Here is an 11,967-nt window from a genome sequence, read left to right on the forward strand (position 1 = left end):
CGAGTCGAGTTCGATCTTATCACAAGCTGCTCAATTAACTTATTCATTTCTTATATAAAGTATATATCATGATTGTTTATATTTTCATAAATCCATACTAATAATTAATTAATTGAGTCTTGTTAAAATTTTATTATCTCATTTCATTAAATAAATTAACTTGAATCTTAAATAATATAATCACGAATTTATATGTATGTATATAAATTTATTATGCACATACACAAATTACATGTGTGCACACAAACACATATAACCACACATACTTACAAACACACTTATGTACACACAAATCTATAAAATTAAACTCATAACAATAATTCAAGCTATATTTATCTTATTAGGAAAATGATTCATTTTTACTTAAGATGTTCTTATTACAAAATTAAAATAATACTAAGAAAAAATTGTAAAAATGAAGTTATACGAGTTTATATAAGCTTGTCCGAGTCGAGCCGAGTTTATACGGATATGTTTCGTTTAATATTCGAACATATTATTGTGTTCACGAACAGTTCATTTATTATTCAAACCGAGACCGAATCGAGTTTAACCGAATCGAACCGAGCCGAGTTCACAAGTGGCCGAGCTCATCTTACACCCCTACAACGAACGGATAAGATTGAAAGAAGAAAAGCAAACTTATTTTTTTTAGTGAAAAAAATTTTATTAGTTCAATAAAAATAATTCATTGGTGTTTTACCGTATGAATTTAAAAAAAAAAAAAAAAAAAAAAAAAAAAAAAAAAAAATCCCATATACTGTTAAATCTTCTATTCCTACAAAAACCATAAACCCAAACCCCTTTGTCTCTTACAGTAATGCAACTTGCAGCCTTCAAAGCCTACTGTATGTTCTCTCTCAATGCTTCCCATTTTTCTTCTTCTTCTTGTTCAAGGAATTCTGCAACTTTCAGCCTTCAAAGCCTACTGTATGTTCTCTCTCAATCCTACTCATTTTTCTTCTCCTTCTTGTTCAAGGAATTCTGCAACTTTCAGCCTTCAAATTTTGGCAGTTAATTCAAGTATTCACCCTCTACCTGCTCTGCCATCAACTGCACCGAGGAGATTGCAATCTCATTGGTGATCAATAAGAGGCCAAGAAGAAGCTCTAAATCATAAAAGCCACTTTAAACAACTTATTCTGTCAGACAAGAATTGAACAGTTAAGATCTTGGATTATCAAACAACTCATTGCAGTCAGATTTTCAATTGGGTAACCTTTCAAACAAGCTAGATCCACCTGATTTAGGGACTGTATCAAAGAACGTGTAGGACTGTTCCATTAATATACAATTCAAATATATAGTGCAAGTACTGTGGAACAAAAGTATAAAGACCTCTCCCCTGTTTTTCTTATTCTCCATAGAAAACTGAACGTTCAACTTGTCCCTACACCACACATCATGTCAGAATCTAATCATGGCATACCGAAACGGATTGTCATTCACCAAAACGGAAAAGCGTACTGAAGAAACACAATGCGTTATCCAAGAACACAATTTCTCCCCAAAACCACACCTCCTCAACAAGTAAGAAATACTAATTGACGTGATCATAAGGCTTCTCAATATCTAGTTTGCAAATCACCCTAGGTTCACCAGATCTGATATTACTATCCAGACATTCATTTGCAATGGGAACGGAATCAAGGATTTGCCTACCTTGAACAAACGCATTTTGGAGTTTTGAAATAATCCTCTCCACAACCCTTCTCAATCTTTGGCAAAGGCTTTGGCAATAATCTTATAAACTCCACTCACAAAACTAATAGACCAGAAATCCTTAATATCAATAGCTTCTAATTTCTTCGGGATGAGAGCAATGAAGGTAGCATTGAGACTTTTTTTCAAACTTACTACTAGCATGAAAATCATGGAGCACCCACATAAAGTCTGCCTTGATCACATCCCAGCAAGCTTGGAAAATGGCCATAGAAAAACCATCAAGCTCAAGCGCCTTATCATTGTTCATACCTTTCACCACCTCGAGAACCTCACTCTCCTCAAACGAACTCTAACCTAGAGGCTTCCACCGCATCTATGGAGTCAAAAGTTAGGCCATACAGCTTAGGCCACCAACTGCACTGTTTTGAAAACAAACTATCATAATATTGCACAATGTGTTCCCTGATTGCATATTAATCAGAAGAGACTGAGCCATTTACATGGATTTGTTTCTCTTATTCAAGTTGGCCACCCTATGAAAAAACTTTGTGCATTTATCACCCTCTATTAGCCAAAGAGCCCTTAACTTTTGCCTCCAGCTAATCTCCTCCATTAAGGTGACTTTTTCCAATTCACTGACAACCAAAGTTTTCCTCAACTTCTCTCCAGGACCTAAAGCTCTCACTTCCTCCAACCCGTAGAGAACACAACTCCATAAGAGTTTTTTTATGGGACATCACGTTGCTAAACACCTGCTGATTCCAGGTTTTTAAATCAGCTTTCAAGGCCTGAGGTTCTCAAAAAAGTTCCGGAGGTTTTCAAGAATTTCCTTGAAACTGGATTTCATAATTTCTTATAATTTATAACATCTTGCTTAAGGTATTTATCATTAGCATCTTGTATGGACCAAAATAAAGCCAAAAAATGGGTAAAGACAGAAACAAACAGAACAGAAATTCAAATAAATAGCATCAGAAATGAATAATGGTCAAAATGCAGTGAGATTAAAAACAAATGTCATATGCTGTAGGCAATAACGGCAGGCACAAACCTGCAACAGTCTAATATATTATGCAAATTCAATTAAAAGAGAAAGAAACTGCTTATCACATGAAAAACTGAAAGAAAATTTTCTCAAAAGGGAGTAACAAAACAAATAGCAGGCAGTTGACATAATCAAGTGTCAATTTTGTCATTAGCGTCCATTATGCAAGCACAAGTTAAAAATAAGCAGGCTGCAGGCCTATGCAACCCCCAAGAGAAACACAAAACAAGAAAACTCGCGGCCGTACATCTAGTTTTTGCCACATATACATTTCGCATTCAATCAAGTGCTTTTCAAGTATTGCAATAAACGTATTGGACATGAAATAACGCAAACTCAACCACTGAGTGTACCTTAATTACGAAATTATTTTTGATGAATTTTAATTAGGAAATTGTACATGCAATATAAATGATAATAAAAATAATTGTAGCGGTCCATCTTTTGTGAAGGACCATTGGCGTAACAATATAATTAGGAAACTTGCTCACACACCAATTTAAACTTTCTCCTCTAAAAAAAATGGCATAACCATATGGTCCAAAATCATCTGACATCATAATTTAGTAAGGTTGGATTTTGGCAGGTGCAAATTCAAGCTCACATTATGTAAATAATAGCACCATGAGGCAGTTGCAGTCTGGTACCAATATGATACAGGATCTTAAAAAATTCAACACTAGATTAGATTTTCATTTCTTGATAGGTTCTTGATTGTTTATTTGATGAGTTTTTATGTATATGGAAATTATGAACGATTAGGGAATAAAAAGATTGAATCTTGAAGAAATTTGACAGTTGTTTGGTATTAAAGTAGTGAAACAAAGGAGAAAAACGAAAATTTAAAGCATAGGCAACTACACCTAGGTTTCCTAAGCAATCACACCAAGAAAGGATAAGGTAATCACACCCTAGAAGCTTTGAGAAGAGTTGCTGAGATTTTATCGAGCTCAATCTCTCTGAATTTTGACAGACAATATAAAGGCCTTTATAGGCTATTGCCAATTCTTTCCTACAAAGACTAGGACTCCTGAATAACAAAAAGAAAACAGTAATTAAGAGAACTTCTAAACCAAAAAGATATCTACTCAAACAGAATAGAAAAGACTTCAAAACTTGAACTTAAAAGAAGACTCATAGGCCAATTATGACCCACACGGAAACTAGCCACAATTCTAGAATCTTTGGTATTTGATCTTGTTTTTTCTTGAGCTCTTTGCTGTCTCCATCATATCCACTTGTTGAAATTGCAAGAATTTAAAGTTCTTGCACCATACTGTTATAATGATCATGAGACTAAATTCTCACGACATTCTACAAATAAAAGCCTATCAGACACATTATGCACAATTTTTCTCACTTATGCTTGTTTTCCTCCTCAGTTAATACAATTGGTAAGTACCCATTGTTCCTCCATCAGAGACCCAGTGCTTAAAGTGAAGTCTTTATACCAATTCTTACAATCTTATACAAGTTTTGAAGTGTCCAGAATTATATGAAAAATTTATAGCATTGACAGTAAGCAAATGCAGTGCAGAGTGCAAGTGCAAAGTGCCCATCACCTGACATGCACTCAAGACCACACCACCCTCCGCCCATCCCTACACACACATCAAAACTAATAGACAACGATAGTAATTTGAAAACATTAAAAACTAACAAAGATATAGCAACTTATAGAAAACGTTAAAAAGTATCTGAAGCACATTGACCTCAGGATTTTGTATAGTAGGATAACAAATACAAAATGTAGTTAGAATTAGATTGGATTATCGAGAAGTACCGTCATTTACAACAGACATCACAAAGAGTGACTAAGAATTATAATTGGCTCGCACAAGGATGCTTGATGTACATTAACAAGCTGCACAAACCCCTAAATTAAAGAGAATCTATACACAGAGCAGTCAGGTTTCCTAACCGGAATTATCTCCGCCAACCAACGGCAAGCAAATCTGGAGGAAGTGAAGCAGGATCAAGTTCCCAACAGTCTTTCAAAAGCTCTGGAGCCTCATCCCCAGAAAGCTTCCTTGCAGGAATCTGATGTGAAAACAACCAAACATCATCTTTTTCGAGACATCTAATAGCGTGACACCCAATCTCCCTTCTCTTAAATATCGTCTTGAACCCATCAACCTTCTCAAGATACGCCATGCTTAAACCATGCATCTCACTGTAAGTAGTCAAAAACAAAACAATGTCATAGCACCGTTTATCTTTAACAGAGAGATATCTTCCTTCAGCATCCAAAGCTGCATCATTATAAAGAGCCCACACCGAACCCTTCTTTGGATAAATTCTATAAACCTCCCGCGCTGCCCGTTCACAATCCATAATATGAGAAAAGACATTCAGTGAGTTAATGGACGTCTTCCAAGCAACCTTAAATCTCCCACAAGAAATATGAAACCCCGTTTTCTCTAAACATATCAACCTCTCATCTCCATTATTTTGAAGATCCAACCAACTCATCTTCACCTCAAAAGGATTCACCGAGACAACTTCATCAATCAAACCATAATGCCTTGGCATCCCATCATCATCATCATAGATAGCCCACACTTGCCCTTTCTTAAAACTCCTCTCCACTCTATCCTTATCAAAATCATAAAAGTCCGAATCCTCCACTGACATAATCTCCAAATCCCCACTTCTAGATTCCCTGCGCCTCTCCATTTCCAAACCCACACTATTCCTCCTACGCCTCTCAGTTTCTAAATCCCCACTCTTCTTCAAAATTCCCCGTTTCCCAATCTCTAAACCCTCCCTACTCTTCTTCAATTCCGTGCATCTCTCCCTCTCCTCCTTCCTCTTCTCTCTTTCATCCTTCTCCTTTTCCTTCAACTTCACCTTCATCCTCTCTTGCTGCGCCTTTCGCTTTGCTTCCGACTGCATTTCTGCCAATGTCATCATTTCCTCCCCGGTTTTCGCCCTCTTCGGTATCGACCTCTCTAACACCTCCCCTACAGTCCTCGTTCTCCTCTTCAAACCCAAAGTCCTCAGCCTTCCACCACTCCATATACCATCACTATCACCACCACCACCACCACCATCCTCTTCCCTCTCCAAATCCCCACTTCTCACCCCACCATCCATTACACCACCACTCATTTTCCCCTTCACATTGACACTTCTCAATTTCTTACCAGTAGCCATTTTCCCCTTCATACTCACAGTTCTCAAACTCTCACCACTACCCACTTTCTGTTTCGAACCCGAATCCCCAAATCTGTCAAAAACACCTACACTTCTCTTCCTCAACCTCTCACTCCAAAACCTAACTTCAGCTTTTCCCCCACCAGCTTCATCACCATCATTGGTCTCAACCTCCACAGCCTCAAAGCTCTTTTTACAACTGGGACACACCAAACTATGCTCCAAATACTTCCTCTCAAATTTGTGCAACAACCGGCACGTGGAACACGCCGTCCAGAACGTGTCCAGGCCCCCCAAACCCACCACATTCTCCTCCTGAATCCTAATCCTAAGCTTCATATCATACTCCTTCCTACGAATCCTATCCGACAAGAACCGGAACGCCTCGCTGACCAGCTTAAAGGCCTCTTCGGACCCGGCATAAGGGTTCTTGTCGGGGTGAAGGACTAGTGCCAGTTTCTTGTACTGTTTCCTAATGGTGTTGATGTGAGCGAAGGGCTCTACCTGGAGGATCTTGTACCAGTCGGGGGTGGCGGTGGCAGCGCCGGGGGATTCAGTGGCCGCGACGCGGAGGATCTTGAAGGAGGTGACCATTTCCGACAGGCCGTCAAGGTTGGGGGCGAGGCGGTGGGCTCGCTTAGCGTACTTGACCGCGGACTTGAGGTTCGAGTTGTTGTATTTGGTCTCTGCCATGGCTTTCAGTCGCAGGGCTTCTTGTTCGTTGTCTTGCTCCGGTTCGGAGGCCATTTTGCGAGAGAGAGAGACAGTGGAGTCGATGGAGAAGAGGGAAGAGTACTGGGTTTTGGGAGGTTTTTGGTTGGGTCGGGAGAAAACAGTAAAGAGAAAGAGAAAATGCTCTAATCCGTTTTACATCCCCCGAATTTTGTAAATATCTTTATTTTGACCACTGAAAAGCAAAATTTACCATTTTTAATTATTAATCAATAAAAATTAAAATTAAAATTGTTATTTTATAATTAATTGCCTTACCCATATTTCCTTGACAGCTGAATCTATGAACCAATGAACAAAAAGTGAAAGAAGAACACATAACAACTTTATGGGTTGTTTTGTTTAATACAAAGGTCTTGAATTAAAGAGTCCCACATGCAAGTTTTGGAAAATTTTGAAGCTTTGGCCATTTTGATCTTCATAAAATGCCCTGCTTCTTAGAATTTGTGGGATTTGATGAGAGCCCAGGCAAGGATTGAGTGGGTCTGAGAGTTGCCTTTAGTTTAGTTTGAGCACATATGAGAGAAGAAATTGATGATTGAGTTGAATCTATGGGTTTGTAAGAGAAAGATAGGGAATTTGTTGATTTTGGGTGATTGATCCACCGTCATTGGGCGGTTCCGTCACCCTTTGGGTTGTGCCATTCTTTTTTTTCTTTCTTTTCTTCTTAAAGTGTGTATTATATGGAAGGCTTGCACGTGACCACTTTCCATCTAACATAACGGCCAAGACTAATGGATGGGGCTTAGTTACAACACAATGACAGTTTGATATATCTAAGTACCACACCTATCAGTTCTTGTAGATTTTTTGAAAATTGTTGTTAGTTTGGGGGGCTAAAGTGTATCTAACCCTTTTTATTTTGTCAGATTGAGTAAATTGTTGTTGCCCTAACTTGGTACCTCAGGTTTAAATTTTGGTCGTCCCTAACATTTGGAAATCCTAGAGTGAGAGAGAGAGGAAGGAAAGGAGAGAGAGATGACCTTTGCTTGGTGGAATTGATTCTCAAATTTTGAGAGCTTTTACCTTGAGAGGTAATCATCATCATCCAAACCTTTTACCTTATGTTTTCCTTCGTAGCATATCTAACCATCTTTAGCTATTTCCATCAATATGAGTTAAGTTTATAGTTCATCTTAAGGAAAATGGTTATTGTATGGGTTTTAAAATCATGGATCTTGTTTCTAGAAAGTAACTAGATATCTCTATTACAACTAGTTTAATTTATATTACATGATTGATTTACGATGGGCTTTTATTTTGGAAAAACAAGATGTATCATCTTTAATGTTTTAGGAACAATGATTGAGGGGGTTATGATTGATTATGCTTGGTTTAAGCATGTATGTACGAACAGTACGATAGATGTTATGTTTTAAGATCTCTGTTTTTTTAATGGTTTAATTATGATGTAATAACCCCGACCCCCTTTCGATGGTAGAATAGTCTTTATCACCTATGAGAATGGATAACTAGACGGGATTAATAAACACCTAATTTTACATATGAATTTTTATTTCTTGATATTAATTCATATTTCTTGATATTAAATAACCACTCCTATATTTTATTAAAACACCTACTTTTAAATTTAATAAATTTATATCAATTTAAGTTCCACTTTTATATTTTATATTTATATTAAAATATGAGAACCAGATTTTATATTTTTATGCAATTTTATTCTTATTGAAATACCTGTTTTATTACATAAAACCCTAGCAATCAAAGAATAAAACCCTACTCCTATAAATAAATCTCTTAGCCGTCACTCTCTCCTCTCATCACCGAAAAGTTTCGAGCCCTCTCTTTTCCCTCGCACTGCACACAAGGATTTTCAGCTTCTTCTACCTGCAGGTATATTTTTCATGTTTATGCTCTTTTCTTCTTCTTTTTGTTGTACCGACGTGATGTACGTCTTTCTTGTTCTTTGGCTTTTTTTTCCCCCTCTCTTCTTTCTTTTCCTTACTAACTGCCGTAGCAGCCTTAACGTGTGGTGGCATGTCCTTCTCAGTCTACTGCAACCATCTCAAGTCTCTAGGACTAGTTAGATTATTTTTTTTTCTTTAGCTTTGCTGTTGACTTTTCTTTTTGGCTTTGATATTTTACTTTCTGCTTGGCATACAGCCAAGGCTCTTGGCTTATTTGCATGTTCCTTTTCTAGCACCAACGTCATCCTCCTATGTACCACATGCCAAACTTACAATTCATTTTATCATTACTCTTACTCCTTCAAGAAGCGTCACGCCGAGTGCTTCTCTCGGTTCCTTAATTTATTTATTTCTTTTCTTTCTTAGCAACAAAATCACAGGAGGCATGGCCTTTATTATTTTTATTATTTCCTTCTTTTTGGACAGCAGGGTCTCCACGCCTAAGTGATTCATGTTATATATATATATATAATTTTTTTTTTTTACTCTTCTAGCCGTAAACATAGCAGATTAGCCTTACTGTTTATCTTTTTATTTTTATTTTATTTTATTTTTCTTTTAAATCTTTTTCACAGAGAAGCAAAACTATTTTAGTTCAACTGTTTCAAACCTTCTCGTAAATTTCTTAAAAATAATGGATCATTTTTATAAACCATTTTTATTAAGAGTATAGTTCGTGATATCGGAGTTTATTAAACTTTATTATATTGAAGGAGAATATTTCTGATGACAATTACCTTTAAACATATCTAGGGAATCCATTATCGATAGGTTAGCAAGATGAATCTTAGTGGTGTTAGTATGTAGTTTAATGACTAGTGCGAGGTATTAATTTATTTAAACCTGTACCAGGTGATTAGTTAGCGGTTGAGATAGTCCAGCGACTTATTGCAATCAGAGAGGTAAGGGATCCTCTACCCCTTTTTAAATTATATTGATGCATGAAGGACTGTTTTAAAAATAGTTTTGAGATGAAAATTGTCGGTATAAATGTTAATCTTGAAATCACTGTTTTAAAAGAAGCTTTGGTTATAAAGGATTTTCTAATTATTAGTAAATTGTTTAGTTGGTTCTCGATACGGGAAGTTACAGCTTTTTGAAATTAATGAGAAAATGAGAGTAAAAACCCTCACACACGTTGCCTCAAGAGTGATCAAAGGAATAAGAATAATTTATGAGAATTATATTTTTATAAATGAGGCACGTGTGTGGAGGAGACTATTATTTTGGCCCTAGATATATTCACGGAGATTTGCAGAGTTTAAGCTCAGTATCGTTGCTTGGATGAAAGCGCAACCGCTGAAGGACTTAGAGAATGCGGTAATCCATCCCTATGTCATGCTAAGTGCACTTCAATTAATTAGCTGATGGGGCAGGGCATGTGGCCACAGTTTACCTGCCTGAGGTCGCAGTAGACCGCGCAACCCTAGTACACAGGGCGTAATAGTGTACATGGGCCCTATATATGAGAAGTCTTAATCGTTAACAGGTATTTTATATGTTAAGTAAAATGCCGAATTTTGAATTGTATTCTAGAAATTTAGATTTCAAATGTATTTTAATAATTGTTTTAAAGAAAATGAAGTTAACTCAACCGTTTTATGGTTGAGGGTTGTCTTACTGAGCATTTCTCGCTCACCCCTTATTTTTGTTTTGTTTTCAGGTTATGAACAGAGAGACCTAGGCGGCCGGGATGGGATCTAGGCTAGTAGTAGGATATTATTTTTCTGTTACCTTAATAAGTGCACTCGCACAATAAATCCAGTTTTCCTTTGCATTTTCATTTATGGTATCAAACAGTATTACTCTTTTCGAAATAAACGTTTCCGCATTTATTAAAGTTCTGAATTTTAAAATTATTATTATTCTCTTTAATTAATTTATGTAATTCAGCATATTAGCTAGGTTGTTGGCAGACCTTACGAATCTTTGCAGTTTGGTATATAAAAATGGACGAACCTAACCCTTAGCGGTTTGGGGGCGTTACATATGATGTTATCCGCATGATAAGGATTTTACACGTAGGATTAAAGCTTTTAGGGAATGTGGTTGAGCGATGGAGATAAATAAATGCTCACGGAATGGAATGGATAAACTCTTTAAATTATACAAATGCAATCTCTTCAGTTATAAATTATGAATTGTTTCTTACATGATGATTTTAAATGATATATGTTATGAGCCTAAAAATTCTATCGAATGTTAATGATTACAAATTATAATTGTATTTTGGATAAATGAACAATATATGGTGGATCGTCATATACGGATGGCGGGCAACAGTACGGTATATACGCTTTATTCCATGGTCTAGTTCATTTCAGAGTCACCTTGGTCCAATGCTTTATTTGGCACAGTCAAGTTTGAATGGTGGTCACTACGGACAGACGTCATTAGTGGTGTGGATCACTTGGGGTCGGACCTATTCAGGCTGCTTTTGATGGATGGTATGCAACAACTTCAGTGCATCGTTCTTGTACTACAAGTTCCTCAAGACAGTTCCAACTCTGTTGAGAATGGATTAAAATATAGGCTCGACCATATGAAGAAAATTATAAATATATATATATATATATATATATATATATATATATATATATATATATATATATATATATATATATATATATATATATCCAACTATGTTGAGAATGGATTAAAATATGGTGAAAATAATTTATTGACTTCTAATTTAAATCAAGTGTGTGTTTGTGTGCAAACAAATATCTTAAATGCGGAATTTAAATGAGACAAGATATTTGTTACGAAGTGGAAACTCTATGAAGAGAAAAAATCACTCCGGGGCAGCCAAACTCAAGAAATCTACTATCCAAAAACAAAGCTAGTTACAAGACATTCGTACTCACATAACCCTATGCAGTAGTCATACCTTTAACTCTGACGTATAGCCCAATATGAACGCTTCCCAACCAGATCTTCTACCTGAAGGGGTTTTTGATGGATTCCTTTACCTTATGGCTGACCCCTAAGATATACTTCACACAAACACTTGAGCACACACTGACAACGGCTTGAGAGCTAGCAGATCTTCGATTCTCCCTAAACACCATCTCAAAGCACTATGGAATTCACTGTCGAATTCTGTACAAAACACAGACCTAGAACCCCCAATTTATAGGCTTCAAGAGACCTCAAAAACTATTGGGATTCGGACTCTGCCTGTCGAGCGTCCGGACGGAAATTTGCCACGTCCGGACGGATTTCTGTGATATCTTTAAGAAACAGCGCAATTCTATCCTTATCAAGTTTGCGTCCGGACGGCTTGACCGAGCGTCCGGACGGTCTTCGCTAAAATCTTTTCCGCGTTCGAACGGAAATATGGAGTTATCTGAATTACTGGATATCGTCCGAATGTGTTGCTGAGTCGTCCGGACGGATTGCAGAGACTTCCCAAACAGTGTCAACTTTTGAAATACA

General features: G+C 36.8%; 1 protein-coding gene across 1 annotated transcript; it reads right to left on the reverse strand.

Annotated features, from left to right (window-relative positions):
• Positions 1-4,444: 4,444 nt before the first annotated feature.
• LOC133853726 (uncharacterized) lies at positions 4,445-6,721 on the reverse strand. Its single transcript, XM_062289748.1, has one exon. The coding sequence runs from the start codon at positions 6,611-6,613 to the stop codon at positions 4,637-4,639; it is 1,977 nt and encodes a 658-aa protein (XP_062145732.1). The 5' UTR covers positions 6,614-6,721; the 3' UTR covers positions 4,445-4,636.
• Between the last annotated feature and the right edge of the window lie 5,246 nt (positions 6,722-11,967).

This window comes from Alnus glutinosa, chromosome 13, assembly GCF_958979055.1.
Source record: "Alnus glutinosa chromosome 13, dhAlnGlut1.1, whole genome shotgun sequence".
In the NCBI taxonomy this organism is placed as follows: Eukaryota; Viridiplantae; Streptophyta; class Magnoliopsida; order Fagales; family Betulaceae; genus Alnus; species Alnus glutinosa.